This window comes from Pleurodeles waltl, chromosome 3_1 (assembly GCF_031143425.1).
Source record: "Pleurodeles waltl isolate 20211129_DDA chromosome 3_1, aPleWal1.hap1.20221129, whole genome shotgun sequence".
Taxonomy (NCBI): domain Eukaryota; kingdom Metazoa; phylum Chordata; class Amphibia; order Caudata; family Salamandridae; genus Pleurodeles; species Pleurodeles waltl.
In genome coordinates this window covers 377,570,591-377,588,802 of record NC_090440.1, presented here as the reverse complement: position 1 = coordinate 377,588,802, position 18,212 = coordinate 377,570,591, and the positions used below count along the sequence as shown (strand labels likewise).

General features: G+C 47.3%; 1 protein-coding gene across 1 annotated transcript in view; it reads left to right on the top strand.

Moving 5' to 3' along the window:
• Positions 1–18,212, top strand: part of HDGFL3 (HDGF like 3) — a 407,249-nt gene that overhangs the window by 91,218 nt on the left and 297,819 nt on the right. Inside the window, exon 2 of the mRNA XM_069222565.1 lies at positions 15,766–15,842. Within this exon, the coding sequence (XP_069078666.1) occupies positions 15,766–15,842 (77 nt within the window). The remainder of the gene's footprint in view (positions 1–15,765; positions 15,843–18,212) is intronic.

Sequence of the window (18,212 nt, the reverse complement as noted above, 5' to 3'; positions counted from 1 at the left end):
TGGAAGAGTTGAGATGCCTGAAGCTTACATTTCAAAGGCTAGTGGCCTGCCCTTTCACACAGTGTACTGCCAAACCTCCTACTGGGACCCTAGGTGACAGACCGGTACTGAAAGGGGACCTTGTGCACTTCAGACCACTCTTTGAAGTCTCCCCCACTTCAGAGGCACTTTTGGGTCTATAACCTGGGTCCCTGACTCCACCAACTGAGACAATTCCTGAGACAGACACTCTGAACCAGATCCTGCAACCTGCCGAGAGAAGCTGCCTGACTGCCCAAAGGCTCACCTGGACTGCTTTGCTGTGAAGAACTGCTGTCTTGCTGTTGCCCTGCTGCCTTGCTGGCCTCTGGCTCTGCTGAGAAATACTCCAAGGGCTTGGATTGAGCTTGCCTCCTGTCCCTCTAGTCTCAGGGCCAAAAAGACTTCTATTCTTCAAGGAAACTCCTTGTGCGACAAAAAATGACGCACAGACTGTTGAAATCAACACAGAGCCTGCCAAACGGTGAAGGAATCACTGCATTGCCGAACCGGAACAACGCAGCCTGGCTCCCCGAGTGGAGATCGACGCAGCACCTGCGTTGTGACCGGAACTTCGACGCACAGCCCTACTTGATTGATGCATCACCGAGCAGGAATGACACAGCCTGGCTTCCTACATGAGGAATCGACGCAATGCCTGCCATGCGACAAAAACTCAGATGAATCACCACACATGATCGACGCAGCACCTGGAACTTCATCATGCACGCCTAGAATTTCCACGCATCGTCCCTGGGCAAAGGCCATGCATTGCAGTGAGGATCCAAGACTGCACGCCATAACAAAGCTCTTGCAGTGTGGGAAGAATCAACGCTTCGTCTGTGTGCATCAGGAAATCCGACGCACACCTTCCTTTTCCCACGCATCTCCTCTGCGTTCTTCGTACATGTAATTTTGATGCATACCAGGTACTTTGTGCACACAAGAGATATTTTTGGAGTTCCAAAGACTTAAGACTCTTATCATTGCAAAAGTGATATTTCAATTGATGCTAACCAAATCTCGATCGTTTTTGACCTAAATTTTCTCAGATAAAATATCTTATATTTTTCTAAACCTGTGTGGTGTATTTGTGTGGTGTTTTCACTGTGTTATTGCATGATTTATTGCACTAATACTTTACACACTGCCTTCTAAGTTAAGCCTGACTGCCAGGGTGCCAAGATACTAGAGGGTGGGCACACGATAATCTGGATTGTGTGTGATTTACCCTGACTAGGATTGTCATCCCTACTTGGACAAGGGTGTGTACCTCTGCCAACTAGAGACCCCATTTCTAGCACTGTTCAGTAGCATAATCCTAGGCTGCCTCTGTGGTATGAAAGAAGAAGGATTCTTGTTGAAGATTACTTCTTTTTAAGCTTTTGAGGATATAGCAACATACAGTTACGTTTCATGGTGCATAGCTTCTTTTTCACCCCATCAAAGGTGTTTTACAGTTGTTGTACATGTTTAGTGCAGTGTGAAAAGCCAAGGATGTGGGAGGATTCGTACATCACTGCAACAAAGACACATTCTGCAGTCAGGATAGTGTCCCACTCCTTAGAGTTTCAAATCACCCCACACAGAATAGTCACACTGCAAGTTCTACCACAATGCCAGATATTAAATGGTATACCACCACTTCTGACTGCCATTGTGGACACTGGTGCATCCATTGACTTCATCTCAGTAGAAGTGTTCAAGATCAAGAAGTCAGCCAAGACCCTCAAAAAAGCAGTGGTCCGGACAGGGGGTTACCCATGATAGACATGTTCAAATCACCCATCACACATGGGTCCACAACCATGTATTCCCCCATAAATGTGGCAGAGGGCGGCCATTGCATGCCCCTTAGTGGTTTCACAGCTGAAGACCTCAGACTCATCACATTCAGCATTCAGCATCCAGCATCCATCATGAAGGACCATCGCACATCCTAACACAGTTCAGTGATGTGTTCAAAGGCATAGGGTGTCAGAAGGAAACAGTTGTTAGCATGAACATCAACCGCTCAGTCAAACCAGTGGCACTTCGACATTGCCATAATTGCGTTCCACCTGTAACCGCAAGCGGAGAAAGAGTTAGAGAAGCCTGAAGCAGCAGTGATCTTTGAATAGGTTTCAGGGCCTACTGTTGGTGTCACCCATCATTTTCACCTGAAAATCGAAGCCAACAGGAGAAATCCACATCTGTGTAGATATGACACTCTGCAGTGTGGCTATCAAGAGGGAACGACACTGAACCCCCACCACTGTGACCTCTTTGGAGAGCTAGGTGGAGCCTGCTGGTTCTCCAAACTGGAAATGAGGTCTGGGTACCATCAACTGACCCTGGCTGAAGAGTCACAGTACATCACAACTTTTTCCATCCAGTGTTTCAAAATGCCATACAGGAAATTCTGGTGGAACGTCCAGGTATCATCAGTGTAAGTGACAACATCCTTGTATATGCTAAGTCGGTACAGAAACACAATGCAAGACCTAAGGGGCCCTCCAGAGAATGCAGGAGCCAGGACTTGCACTACATCAGAGCAAGTTTGAATTTCTAAAACAGTGAATCAGCTTCTTTGGGTACAAATTCTCTGAGGAAAGGGTGGCTCCAGATCCAGAAACGGTTTGGGACATCAAGGAAGTGTCCCTGCCATCCAACATTTCTGAGGTGCGGAGTTTCCTAGGTATGGTAAACTACTGTGGCCAATTCAGCCATGACTTGACCACTCTGACCCAGCAGCTCCGAGACCTGACCAAGTTTTCTGCTACTTGGGTGTGAGGCAAAGAACTAGAACGATCATTCTAAGCGACCAATGATGCTCTCTCAGGTGACACAACACATGTATTTTAACCCCAGGCGAGAGACTGTCATAGCTGTGGACTCTAATGCAACGGCCGGAGTGTGGGGAATGGGCACACATGGTATTTGCAAGCCGGTCGCTGACCCTGAAGGAACAGCAGTACTGGAAAACAGAGAAGGAATCCATTGCAATACATTGGAGATGCTGCCATTCCCACTTGTAGGTATACGGACATCTTCTTGTGGCCACATGGACCACAAACCTCTGAGTCCTCTATTTTGAGAGACAGCATCAAAGCCGCCTCCACGCATTGAAAATTGGATGCTACAATTGCAGGAATATGACTGCCTTGTCTCCTACCCATGTTGGTGGACACTATCTGCCATGCGCCTTCAACAGATGAATGTCTGGGGCGTGCTCTCGAAGCTGCCAGAACAGGTTGGTGGCACCAGTTTAAAGCCCACTGGGCTGAACGCACACTGAGGCCCAACGCATTCTGGACAGTTTGTGCACCATGATTTGGTGGCAGACCCGAATGGGTGTCTCCTATGGGACCACCGACTCGTTATCTTCACAAACCTGACTAACCAAGTGGCGCAGTTGGCGCATGTGGGCCATCAGGGGATGGCCAGGACAAAGAGCAGGCTTCATACTAAAGTATGGTTTCTCATCATGAATGAGTTGGTCAAGATTACACCACAATCCTGCCTGGTGTCAAACAGCTGGGTCTCGAGCGCTGCCGGCTCCTGCTGCTACAGAATGAGGACCTCAGCAGCCATGGGTGTGTGCAAGTCCTATTTTGCAGTCTTCCAGATGGGAGATACACACTAGTCCTTTTTGACAACTTTTCCAAATACCCAAAAATGGAGATCCTCAACACCCAAGTTGCTTGTGAGGTACTACCGAAGTTGGAGAAAATGATGGCTACTCATGGTCTTCTCAAGGATCTTCTGACGGGCAGTAGTTCACCCTTTCAAAGGCAGGAAGTATCAACATATCTGCAGTCGCTTTATATTAAACATAGGAAAGTCACACCCTAATGACCTCAAGCCAATTGGGAGATGGAAAGATTTATGAGGCCACTCAAAGTCATTTGAATAGCCCATGCCAACCAGCAGCCTATTTAGTGGGCTAGCTCCTTGTTCCTCCAAGAATACCGCCAGACTCGTCGCATAACCACTGGGCAAGCCCCAGGGCACCTCTTCATGGGGCGGGTTGTGCAAGACTATCCTGCATTACCCAGAGTGGACCCCAGCTTTGATCAAGGATTGCCAGGTCCTCCCAAGAAGACGTGGCGAAAACCACCACACAAGCAGAGACATAGGAAGGGGAAGGAGTACGATGTACAACTGGGTGACCAAGTACTTGTCAAGGATCACTTCCCAGGGATCAAGTTTAGGCTCCAATTTAAACAACACCTGTCGGTGATTATTCAGAGACACGTTACAAAATCAAGGCCCGTAAGGGAGATGAAGGGGTCTCCAGAAACATTTCTCATTTCAAAAGGTTCCATCCCACGATTTTGAGAACTACTTATGCTGATGAGGTGAGTGGTGACATAGCAGCATGAAGAACCGACGAGCAGTCCCTAATGTTCAGGAGCCTATGGTGAGTCGGGAGGCACGCATCAGATATGGTTTGAGGAGCAGTCCAGCTCTGTCCGCCTGTCTGAGGGACCACATCATGTGATCCTTTACCTAATATCCGTGGGTATTCTAAGGGGGACATTTCTGGAGCCTACGGGTGCATCCCATAGCATGACATGGGAGGTTTTGAAAGAAAAAAATGTGTTGTTGTAAAATGATTATCATTGCCATGGGTTATACTGTTCTTGTCTTTTGTTGATAAAAGGTGGAAGGAATGTAATGTCTACCAGTGATGTAACTTGTAGGCATTGTGAACAGTCGAAGGGGAGCTTTACACATGATCACCCGCAGTGCAGGTGTGTTGGTGCGGTCACCTGGGCTGCAAGTTATAAAAGTAGGCTGGGTCCATTCGAGGTCAGGGAGACCACCTGAGGAAGAGTCGAGCAAAAGCTATTACTGCATCCTTGTCCTTCATTATTTGCCCTAGGCTGACAAACACATATAAACATAGCGCGTATGGGCATGTACCGCTATGTATTACAACCATCACCTTATGCATCACTCTTCCATCCGCACATAACTGTTAACTTAGGATCCTGTGCTCCCATGCAACCTCACTCTTTGTACTTTGACAGCGTTGGCTTCTACGGAACCACCCTGCAACTACCTGTCTGGTCACCTCCTGTGTTTTCCTGCTCAGTCCCTGTACCTACACCTCTTTCCCTCTGCCCCTTCTTAGTCATGTCCTCTGACTCTCATTGCATGTGTTCCTTGAGGCCTCTTGCTCAGGTGGCCCCTTCACATACCTTGTTTTAAGCACCCTGCCCTTTAAGTGTCCAAAAACGAGAGCGAGAGAGGCAGCGTGTAAAAGTCCACAAGGTCAGTTGGGCAATGGTCTCTGATCTAGTTGGAACACTGGAGGCCAAGTAACATAGGCGGCCATTTCCACTTATTTGTAAAGACCAAGAATAAAAACACCTTGACACAAATAACATATTCTAGTAATCAGGTGTCTTTTTGCACATGAATTACATGTGTCTGCAAATGTTTTCGTGCCTATTTTATTACCCCCTTCTTTACTTTTTATGCAGGTCCTTACTATCAGCTTGAAGCTAGTGGTAAGTGACCCTCCAAGAACAGGAATAAGTGCTAATTGCACTCTTCTCCTACTATGTACTAACCAGTACTTAATGTGTACAAATAAATGAGATGCAATCCAGTACCCGACCTTTTTAATATATTAGTATAAAGACAACTACCACTTCCAGGGCTACAATGTGGGTTCTACCTATTGGCGTCAGTGCTGGTACCTTTCAAGCCTTTACATAATATAGTTTGGTGTGGAAGGAGTCCTTTGTTCTTTCATTTTTGGATTAGAGTGTGCAAGTTATTTCATAAACAGATTTACCATGCCAGGCATGCAATGATGGGTTGTGAGTTTTAGCTACATTTTATAGAAGTCATGAAGTATAAGCAAATGCTGTCAGACGTTATTGATGATAGGTTAGTGAACTAAGCATTTAGGGCCAGATGTAGGAAACTAGCAAATTGCGACTTGCGAGTCCGTGCGACTCGCAAATTGCAAGTCGCAATTTGCTATGCAGAAAGGTGTCTCAGACACCTTCTGCGAGTCGCTATGGGGTCGCAAAGACCCACCTCATTAATATTAATGAGGTGGGTCGCAATTTGCGCCCCCATAGCGACTCTGGGCACTCACGGGGATGGAGGCCTGCTGGGAACAGCAGACCTCCATGTCCGTGACTGCTTTTAAATAAAGCAGTTTTTTTTTTCCAAGTGTAGCCCGTTTTCCTTAAAGGAAAACGAGCTGCACTTAGAAAAAAAAAAATGAAACCTTTAGTTTCTGATTTTTTCAGGGCAGGCAGTGGTCCCTTGGACCACTGCCTGCCCTGAAAAAATAATTTTGGGTCCAGTCACAAAGGGGAAGGGGTCCCATGGGGACCCCTTCCCGTTTGCGAGTGGGTTACCATCCACTTCAAGTGGATGGTAACTGCGACTCCATTTGCGACTGCGTACGCGGTCGCAAATGGAATTGCATACCACTGCGACTCGCAAATAGGAAGGGAACACCCCTTCCTATTTGCGACTCGGAGATGCATTTTGCGAGTCGGTTCCGGCTCGCAAAATGCATTTCTGCATAGCAAACACGCATTTGCGAGTCGCAAACAGTTTGCTACATCTCACCCTAAGTGCTGATACCCAAATACAAACAGAACTCACGGGCTCTAGTCCAAATAGGGCCATTCAATTCTTTTGCAGGAGATAAAGTGAGTGCCATTGCACTGGGGAATAGTAAGAAGCAGCCCCAGAACTGACCAGAATTGAGTGAACACTCAAGTTCTGCACAGGGGAAGAAGGGCTTTGCCATCTTGGTTTTAGGCGAGAGGGGCACTCTGGGGTTGTTTGCAGTACAAACAAAAATGCTGCAACAGTGGGTAGGCTTACTGCTGGTAACTTTTACCTCATGGTTAGAGGGGAGCCAAGAGTCACCACAATCCATAGTCTGGTGCAAGTTATAAATGTGGCACCCTCAGTACTCTCCTCAGAACACTTTCTGGACCTGTGGAACAACTTAAGAGGAATGGACCTGCTGTCTGTAACCTGCGAAGAGCCAAGTACACTGGACCTGCTCTCCCTCTTGTACCCAGGGCAAAGATGTGGACTCCAAGCGTCCTGAGTCTGACTCCTGTTCAAGCTACGGAAACACAACAAGCTAGAAGAAGCCTTTTTCTGCAACTGCTCAGCTGACGAGTTCTGACTGAACCCTGCAGCTTGCCTCTCTTGGAAAGAGTCTTAAACCTCCCCTCAATCAATCAATCAATCAATCAAGGCATTTATAGAGTGCGCTACTCACCCGTGAGGGTCTCAAGGCGCTAGGTTGGGGGGGATCACTGCTGCTCGAAGAGCCAGGTCTTGAGGCGCTTCCTGAAGGCGAGGTGATCCTGGGTAATCCTGAGGTGGACAGGGAGGGAATTCCATGTCTTGGCTGCCAGGTAGGAGAAGGATTTACCTCCAGTGGTGGTTCTGCGGATGCGAGGGACGGCGGCGAGGGCGAGGCTGGTTGAGCGAAGTTGACGGGTGGGTGTGTATAAGGCGAGGCGACTGTTGAGGTATTCTGGGCCCTTGTTGTGGAGGGCTTTGTGTGCGTGGGTGAGGAGCCTGAAGGTGATCCTTTTGTTGACGGGTAGCCAGTGCAGGTGTTTCAGGTGGGCGGAGATGTGGCTGTGGCGTGGTACGTCGAGGATGAGGCGTGCAGAGGCGTTTTGTATGCGCTGAAGACGTTTCTGAAGTTTTGCGGTGGTTTCTGCGTATAGGGTATTTCCGTAGTCCAGGCGACTTGTGACGAGGGGGTGGGTCACAGTTTTTCTGGTGTCGGCAGGGATCCAGCGGAAGATCTTTCGGAGCATGCGAAGGGTGTGGAAGCAAGAGGACGAGACGGCGTTGACTTGCTTGGTCATGGTGAGAATGGGGTCCAGGATGAATCCGAGGTTGCGTGCGTGGTCTGAAGGGGATGGTGCGGTGCCCAGGGCCGTGGGCCACCAAGAGTCGTCCCAGGCGGATGGGGAGTTTCTGAGGATGAGGACTTCCGTCTTGTCAGAGTTCAGCTTCAGGCGGCTGAGTTTCATCCATTGTGCGACGTCTGTCATTCCATCCTGCAGGTTGGCTTTGGCGGTGGCTGGGTCTTTGGTGAGGGAGAGTATCAGCTGGGTGTCGTCGGCGTAGGAGATGATGTTGATGTTGTGTTTGCGAGCGATGTTGGTGAGGGGGCTCATGTAGATATTGAAGAGAGTAGGGCTGAGCGAGGAGCCTTGTGGGATGCCGCAGATGATCTTGGTGGGTTCTGAGCGGAAGGGCGGGAGGTAGACTCTTTGGGATCGGTCCGAGAGGAACGAGATGATCCAGTCCAGTGCCTGTCCTTGGATACCGGTGGAGTGGAGGCGGGTTATTAGGGTGCGGTGGAAGACAGTGTCGAAGGCAGCCGAGAGGTCAAAGAGGATGAGGGCGGTTGTTTCTCCATTGTCCAACAGGGTTCTGATGTCGTCGGTGACTGTGATGAGGGCGGTTTCCGTGCTGTGGTTGGCCCGAAAGCCAGACTGGGAGGGGTCGAGCAAGTTGTTGTCTTCAAGGAAGTTGGTCAGCTGCTTGTTGACGGCCTTCTCGATGACTTTGGGGAGGAGCGAGATGGGGCGGAAGTTCTTCAGGTCGTTGGGGTCCGCTGTAGGTTTTTTCAGGAGAGCGTTGACTTCCGCGTGTTTCCAGCTCTCCGGGAAGGTGGCAGATGCAAACGAGCTGTTGATGATGCTCTGGAGATAGGGGGCGATGATGGCGTCGGCTTTGTTGAAGATGTGATGGGGGCACGGGTCCGAGGGGGCGCTGGAGTGGATGGTGTTCATGGTGGTTCTAGTCTCTTCGGAGCTGATGGGTGTCCAGGCGTTGAGGGTGATGGTTGGGGCTGTGAGTTCCGTGGTGGTCGGCGGGATCTGTGGTCCGAAGCTGTCGTGTAGGTCTGTAATCTTCCGATGGAAGAAAGTAGCGAGGGAGTTGCTGAGTTCTTGTGAGGGAGTGATGGAGTTGGAGCTGGCGTTGGGATTGGAGAGCTCTTTGACGATGTTGAAGAGTTCTTCGCTGTTGTGGGTGTTCTTGTCCAGTCTCTTTGAAAGATGCCCTTATGGTGGAGCAGATCAGCTGGTGGTGTTCGCGGGTGGCGATCTTGAGTTTGGAGGTGATGACAGGTTGGTTATGTTTGAGAGTGGAGAGTAGCTGTTCTGTGGCGATTTTGTTCCAGGGTCTGTGGGTGATAAGTTGTGTGCAAAGGTGGTGGGTCTTGCGTCTGAAGGTGAAGTGGACACATCTGTGGTCGGTCCAGTGTATCTCGGAGGAGTGGCTGAAGGATACGTGATTGCTGGTGGAGAAGATGGTGTCGAGCATGTGGCCAGCGGTGTGGGTGGGGGTGTTCACTAGTTGCTTGAGTCCGAGATTGGCGAGGTTGTCGAGCAAGGTGGCGGTGTTGGTGTCTTTGTTCTTCTCCAGGTGAAAGTTCAGGTCTCCGAGGAGGATGTAGTCTGGCGAGGCTAGGGCGTGCGGGGAGATGAAGTCTGAAGTCTCCCCCCCAAGTGCTGTCTCCAAGGTCCTGGACCCTTGGCCAGTGTCAAAGTGTACTTCTAACATTACCAGAAACCTGAGACTGGAAATCTTTTTGGGTCTATGTGCCTTTGGAGGACCAGGTCCAATTTGTTAAGCCAATTCGACAAAGGTGTGTTGCCACTGGGGCAAAGATTGAAGTTGCCCCCCCTCACCTCCCCTCCACCTTGGAGCCTTCCTGCAGCAGCAAATCTAATTCAGAAAGACCTTGCGGACAAGATATCAGCCTTGTAGAACGCTCTTTGGCTAAAGCCTACAGCCATGCCCCACTAGAGAAATCTGAACTTCAAAAAAGTGATTCAGTCTGAATGAAGGCAGAAATTGTCATTGGGTGAGGGCACCAAAAGTATCTGGTCGGCGAGGGGCCTTCCATGGGCACAAATTCAAATTCCTCCCACTCAGAACTATTTTGCCAAAATTCAGGAACTTCTTCAGCAACTCGTCCTGTGGCTATCCGACGTTGTGGAGCCCTTCTCAGCTAAGCCTGCTGCCTTGCCCCACGGAGGATTTTTGACTTCTAGTTCAGAGAGACTGCCCAATTCACAAGGTAAATTTACACTTAAATGTAACTTTACTCTTGTTTTGGAATTCACAAACTCTGGTTTAATAATAAGTTTATGACTGGAAGCTCCGCACAGAAAAAGATGAGCAAGTTGTGTCATTTTAAATGCAGAGTTTTCCACCCCGACTGCGGAGGATCCACAGTCAGAAGCTTACTGTTAAATCAGAGATTATGACTTCCAAAACAAAAGTGTAAATTTACCTTTGTGAATCAGACCCTAAGTTTAAAAGTAAGTCTTCTGACTGTGTTGAACCTGGTTTCTGAGTCAGACCCACTCTCTATTATGGTTAGCCTTGACTTGCGCCTAGGTATTCGTGAAGTTCAACCAGATGACTGCAGCTGGGGCTTAACGTTTTGTCACATTATTTTTATATTTAGACTTTTAAAATTCGTAACTCCGGGCTCCTGATTGGATTTTTGTCATTTTGATGTAATTTTATTTATTAAGATTTACTCTATTTTTCGAATTCAGATTGGGATCTTTATTGTGTGTTATTTCAACTTTCTTACTTTTCTGGTGCTGCATGGATACTTTAAACTTTCCCCTAAATTAAGCTTGTTTACTTTGTGCTGTAGCTTCCAGGGGGTTGAGCTTAGGTTAATTTAGTGGCTGTTATTACTTGTGGATACTCAGCCAGCTCAACTAATACTCCAATTTCTTACAGGCTTGATATTTACGAAGCTGTTTTACATTTGCAAAGCCGGTGATTCGCAACATCACAGGGTTAGCCACTGCACAGTGGCTTTTTATCATGTACTAAGCCCATATTGTGATTTGGTAACCAGTTAATAAAGCCTAAAATGGGTTTTAGGAACCCATAGCAAATAGCTAGTTGGAAGTGGGGTGTTTAGAGTATCCTTTCCAAATAGTGATTGGTTAAGGTATTTATCAATGCCGCTCAACCATAATCCAGTCTCAAGATGAAATTTCATATATGAAGACCTAGGTATATAATAACAATAACTGTACTCGAAGGTTCTAACTCTCTACAGCAGCTGTAAGTATATTGCAATAATGCAAGTGTTGGTTTTCACTCAGTAGCTTACAGAATGACCAGAAAATATTTAAAAGTAAAACCGTTTTCCACCTAGTGCTCCATGGTAGGTCAAGAACATCAAATAATGGGCACTGGATTTATAGGGATTAGGAGGGCAATAATGTATACTACTAAGTGGGGTCATTTTTATTCACTGCTCTTGCATTCATTCACTTCTTTACGGCATCAGTGCGCCTCCTGACTGTCTCTTTGTTTCTGTGCCTGCATCAATAGTAAGGCACAGGTTTAGAGGCAAAGTGTTTACCTCATTATCTCTAGGCCAAAGAGAGAATGCTCTTTAATGTGGCCTCAGAGCCATTTGTGCACCAGTGCTATCTGTATTGCGGAAGGGGAGCCAGAAGTATCAAGGGCTCTGTGGTATTTAGACACAAATATAAATAAAACACAAAAGGTACTTGTTCTGTTGAATTGAAATTTTAAGCAGTGCACAAAAGAACCCAATGTAAGGTAGTAATATAACCTAGTTTTTGTATTTGATGAAGTGGAATAGTAATAGTAGCATGGAATTACATGGAAAAATACATTTTTCAATATGAAATTTGTTTGAAATTTGGTCTCTAGTTGGCAGAGGTTTGCAGGTGTTTGCCAGCGGTGTCACTAGCTGTCTGGGTCTCATCCTGCTGCTGCAGACCCACAAGAGTAGGGCATTCCCTCTGTGCCTTGCAGAACTCCTCCCTGGTGGGACCTCCTTCCTCCTGCCAGTTGGACAGCTCAGGCAGCTTTCCCAGTTCAGCCACTTCCTCCCCTGTAGTCTCCAGGGTGTCCCCCTAAGGGTCAGCCTCCTTCTGGACTGTGGAAGTTTTAGGAGTGGGTTTCCAGCACCCCTTGCCCTTCCTCTTTTTGGCAGGTCCCTTGGCCATTCTTCCAGGCTCCAGGTCCTTCTGATCACCTTCTTGGGCTGCCTTGGAGAGTTAGGCAACTCTGACATCACCAAGTGCGACCTAAGTTTTTACCTCCTTCCAGCCGGTATGCTCTAGATCTTTGCCAAGCATACAGTCCACAGGCATGGACAGACTCACAGCTATCCTTAAGGGACCTGAGACATCCCACCCCCCTTCAAAGGGAACCCGAGCCACTGGGTATTGGCTCTCACAGTTGTTAGCTGCAACAGCTTGCTTTAACACATTAGGGACTATCGACTCCAAGGACCCCAGGTGACCCTGATGGTTGTCATACTGGCTTCAATGTCTTTTAAAGCCTCCACCCTTTGCCCATTGAGTGTGACCCACTGTCTGTACTTCCTGGTATTATCAGACATGTGGATTCTCTTCACCCTCTCTCTATGTCACCCAGGGACACTAGGGTAACCTCTACTCGGTCCCCCAAACTGTCTGGGACAATCTCCTCACCAGCTGATACACTAACTAACCCCAGTGACTGGCATTTGGTGGGGGTCTGTGCCCCCTTGGGACACTTGGCACCTTCCTTGAAGTGCCCTTCCTGTTGACAGTCAGAACACTTCAGTGGTGCCTTCCCTGCAGACCTACTATCAGGGAACCATTTCAACTTCTCAGTTGGGGAGTGGGAGACCTGTCCTAACAAACTATGTTGGGGCCCTTTTGAGAACTCCCCTGCTTTTTCTGGTGAGGACCCTGCCCACCCTGGGGTGATCCTCCCAGATACCTTTCTGTGGACTCTGGTGCTGACTCAGCGGTCCACCTCCTTAGCAAACTCCCTCGGGTCAGAAAGCTTACTGTTAACAAGACATTGGCGCAGATCTGGAAAATAAAGTCTGAACATGTGCTCTTTTGCAACCAAATTATACAGCCCCTGGTAATCCTTTACCTCACTGCCGTTCACCCAACCATTCAGTGACTGGCAAAAGAAATCAACACAATCCAACCAGGTCTGTTGGGATAGCTTCTGACTGTCCCTGAACACTGTGTGTACCTCTCAGAAGGCAAACAAAACTTCCTGAGTAGGGCTTCCTTCATGGGAGGATACCTCATCCTGTCAGCCCCCCCTCTTGCCCCACCGTAGGGCCAGTAGAGTGACCCTTTCCTCACTTAGGATATGCCTCCACAGACTATACCACAATTCTCCTCAGGGACCTTGTGCATCCATAGGGCAATTTCATATGCCTCAAACCATCTATCTATGTCATCTCTCACCACAAAGTCAGACAGCAGACTCTTGAGTATGTGGACCCTCTTTTCAGAGGGCACTCAAGAATTGCTGTCACCACTGGACTCTGCTTGCATAGCCTTTATGTCCAGTTGCTTTAGGCTCCTTTCATGAGCCAACCGCTCCAGAGCAATCCTCACGTCCATGGCCAGTTTATTTTGCTCTGTCTCGTTCATAGCCAGCCTTTTCCTCCTCCAAGGTTTTCTTCTCCAATTTGAGCTTGGCCAGCTCCAATTTTAATTTTCTGTCCTTCCTCCTGTCATCCAACTCCTCTGGGGACAAGACTCTGGATGACATGCTGCTCCCTACCCTGGTGGGAATCCCTACTCCTGGCAGGATATTGGCTCCCTGCCCCTCAGGCAGTCCCAGATTCTCCGGTGAACAATTATCCAGCTACTCGTCATCATTCAGTTCCTTATCATCATCATCCTCCTCTGGTGTTACAGGTGCTGCATCTAGAGCTTCTGTTGAGACCCTCAGCGCCTTTTGTAGCTCCACCTTTCTTGTGAAGCCTTTAGGAGAAAACTCAAAACCCTTGATAAATCCTTGAGCTGGGCCACATTGTAACTCTCAAGCTTGGCCAGCTCGTAATCCATTTTTGCAGGTGCAGGTGTGGATGTTCAACCTCCAGTCATAGTCATCATTTTAGGGAAAGCAAAAATGCCAATCAGGGAGAATAGAAAAAAATAAAAATGCCAACTAGGAAGGATGAAGAAAAAAATGTCAGTCAAGAAGAATGGACTCGAATTGGTCTTGGGTATGGAGTGGTAATGCACACCAAATTATTGTTAGACACTGCACAAACACAAGTCCTATCCTCACTGCTGATCACCAGTGTTAGAAATTGGGTCTCTAGTTGACAGAGGTATGCATCCCGTCCAAGTAAGGACCACGATGCTAGCACAGGGTTAGTCAGCTACACACTGTAAATTAACCTGTGGTCACCGTCAGGTAGCTTATGTAAAGTATTTATATAACAGTGAAAACACCACACAAAAATAATCCACACTGGGTTAGAAAAATAGAGCTTAATTTAATGAACAACAAGACAAAAACAACAAAAATGGAATAAGTAGAAGTCGAGATATGAATATTTTTTAGAGTATCTGCAGATATAGTGCTTAGAAGGATAAATTGCCAACCAGTTCTGTCTGGTTGCGCTAGACCAGGTGAAATCTGAAAAGTCAGACTGATCGTGATGGAGCATGGTTCAGATATAGGACCAACCGAGTCCCACTAAAAAAGTACCTTGCGGCGTCGACGTGGCCAATGCTGACTGTAGGTGATGTGCCAGTTCTGAGCTGTGCAATCCGAAAAGAGTGGTTTTTTAGCGGTGTAGGTGATGTGCAGTCATCGAGCTGCACATCCAGAAATGCGATGTGTTTGTCTGCAGCGGAGATGTGTCGACATCAAGGGAGGATACATCAGTTCCAACCTGCGCATCGACATCGATGCATGGATTTTGCAGTTTCAGCACTGTATGCCCACTTCACAGGGCCCAAGACTGGATTGGCACCACTTGGCAGGACAAGACGTGCAGCAAACAAAGTCCAGCCTTTGATGCCCCTGAGGCTTCAAAACAGAAGGCAAGCCAGTAAGCCCTTCAAGTCACTTTGGTTCTGGGGATGTAGAGATGCAGGTCCGGTCCTTCTCACTCACAGGCAAGGAGGTCAGCAGGCACAGCAGAGCAGGATACCAGCAGAGTGACAGTCCCTTCAGGAGTACACCAGTCCTTCTTCCTGGCAGAATGTCCTCAGGTCCAGAACTGTACTGAATTGGTGGGGTCTCTAGTCTGTTTCTTATACTCAGTGGTGCCTTTGAAGTGGGGGAGACTTCAAAGAGAGGCCTTTGAATAGCACGGAGGCCCTGTGCTTACTGCCCTGACTCCGTACTCACTACAGGAGGTTATGTAGCCCTTTGTGCGGGATTAGGAAACATCCCATTCAGGTGTAAGTGTCTGCTCCTCGCTTCCATCATACCCAGGATAGGCCATCAGGATGTTGATGATCCATCAGTCACCCCTAAGCTCCCTTTTTTGTGACTGTCTGGAGGGAAAGCACAAGAGCCCAGCTGTCGCCCAACTATACCTGTATTCAGAGACAGGTAGAAGGCAGTAGGTGATTTAAGGTAAGAAAATGCCAACTTTCCAAAAGTGGCATTTTCAGAATTACAATTTAAAATTCACCATCAGTTGTGATTTTAAATTGAGATTCCACAGACACCGAACTTGGGGGTCCCATCTCGTCCCAATCAGAATTTACCCTTTATTAAAGTATTTGTGTGCTAATTTGGATTTCCGAGCAATTGTATGAAAATGTTTTTTTGTGTTGTTATTTGCTGGATGTTTAGAAAACGTCAACAAATGTGTGTTATTGCTATTGAAACTACTTTAGTACCAAAACAATGTGATTTACCTTTCTGTTTTTCTGTATGACTGAAATTAAACACTTTTATACCTACCAGATTGATGAACTACCAGAAGGGGCTGTGAAGCCACCAGCAAACAAGTATCCAATATTCTTTTTTGGCACTCATGAAACGTAAGTAGGTTACAAGAAAACAAAGTCTTTAAATATTTTGTTGAATTTTGATTTAGTAGAAACTAAACATGAACTTCTCAGTGCAGTGCTACACAAACTTCCAAAACCTTGAGGAAAAGCATCAGTCTTGAATTTAATAAAGACCGTTACTCTTTTTGCTGCATGGTTAAATCTTTAATTTGTATGTAGACTAATGGCCTTGTTTTAAGTTTGACAGGCTGATATTGATGGGGGGACAACTGGCCTGCCTGTTTTTTAGTTGACTCCTGTATGTGAACATTTTCGTCCCTCCTTCATGGCTGGAACTGCATTTGGGGGAAAGGGGCTGTCATGGTTCCTGCTTCATTTGACAGTTTAGTTGATCTGCTGTCACGTAATTTCCAAAAGCAGACCCCAAAGTTAGTGCTTTTATTCAGAAATGAGCTACCTATACCTCCACATGCACATGGGTACATTTCGGACCATTTCTGATCACAGCCACCATGGTTTAAATGGCAGCACTGGACATAGCAGATATGAACAGGAATGATGTTGGGCCACCCAAAGGCAACCAAAGTTATTGATCTTGGGCTTTGATGCATACTTGTTTGTGGATGGATTGCCAGAGCCGTGCCCTAAACTGGTGGTGTAGCCAAGATCTCTGTGGGCCAAGGAAAATAATCCTTCAAAATCTAACCTAATAGGTGGACTCGGACTTTATATTCCGCAAGGCCCTGTTCTGGAGAGGGGCTGCAACCCCAGAGAAAACATTTTGGCCCAGCAAGAGTGCTTGCTGTCAATCCCAGGGCCCAGCTGGGACCAAGGTACAGCCTTATTCTGTGGCATGCTGCCGGGGTGGAGAGGCCAGTTTTTTTGGTCGCGGATAGTCAGGAGCCAGTTGTACATTGTGAATTGCTGGGCTCCCTGGCTTTCTGAGATATATGGCACTTCTGCCATGCATTGAGAGCCGGTAGGTCGAATAAAGAGGTTGCCGGCCTGTCCTGTGAGGTGAGAGATACCCCCCTGCTTCACATGCAACTGTCCAACAGGTCATCTTGTTTCAGAATTACCTCTTCGCCCTGGGTGGTTAGTGTGATTCATTCTGTGGCCTCTCTGCTACCCCTTGTGCTCACTGTAATCCTTTGTGGATTCACCCCTGGTGTGACGTGCCTCTCATCGTGAGCCCAACAGAAGGGAACAGAGTTCCTTAGACAGTTTTGACTGGTGCTCCTTCAGTAGTCTTCCACACACATATGTCGGCTTGTAGGTGCTGAGAAGGAAGTACATAGAGCTGTATCTGGGGAGTAGGTGACTTAGGAACCTGCCCCAGAACGTCAAGCACCCAACTTTAATTTTAGACTTGAGTGTGGATGGGTGTTCACTACCCTATGAATCTCATGAGAGCTGGGTACAATTCCCCCCTCCCCACAACCCCACCACCCCAAGCCATCTTGCTCTGGAGAGGAACACGCTGTCCCTTGTCTGGATGGAATACGCATCACACCACAGGAGAGTTATTAAGAGAGATCTGACCCTGGACACTGGCAGAAAGGCACATTTAGTTTGGGCAGAGAAAATGGCAACTTTCTAAAAATTGCATTTCCAGTATAGTAATTTGAAATGCAACTTTACCATTAAATTTGATACATTTCAAATGAGTGGAAGACGTATTCCTCTAGCTGTTCCCAAACACTTATTAAATGTAACAAGGTAACTCATTGTTAGTTAATGTAAGAGCTAGCTTTGCTGCAGTAAAAGTCACTTTGGGGGCGTTTTCACTGCCAGGACATGTGAAACTTAAGTACACATGTCCTACTTTGTAAATACCATGCACACTGCCCTAAGAGTCCTAAGGCACTTCCTTAAGGGCGACATATAAGAATTGCAAAGGAAGGGTTATTCCTGACAAAAAGGTTTATTTTGCCAGGTCAAAATGGCAGTTTTGAGACTGCTCTACGGGCTGCAGTGGCAGGCCCGAGACATGTTTACAGTGCTACTTAAGTGAGTTGCACAATGAGTGCTGCACCCCACGTGTAGCAGTTCATTTACAGGCCCTGGGTACATGTAGTACCATTCAGGAGAGTATGCCAATTAGGTATATACCAATTGTAACATTTTTGAAAGTGAGAGCACAGACACTTTACCACTGGTTAGCAGGAGTAAAGTTCGCAGAATACTAAAGCCAACAAAAAAACAAGTACTTTAGAAAAACAGGATAGTGGATTCAAAACTCTGGGGGAGTACCACACTAAATATGGTCAGTTTCAATGGGTCCTGTTCTACAGATAGGTTTTTGAGTAAGTTAGCTACTATTAATATAGTTTGCGCCCGCCATGCTGACATTTCCTAGTGGCCCCTAGTTTTATATTTGTAGCTCTTTCACTCCCAGAT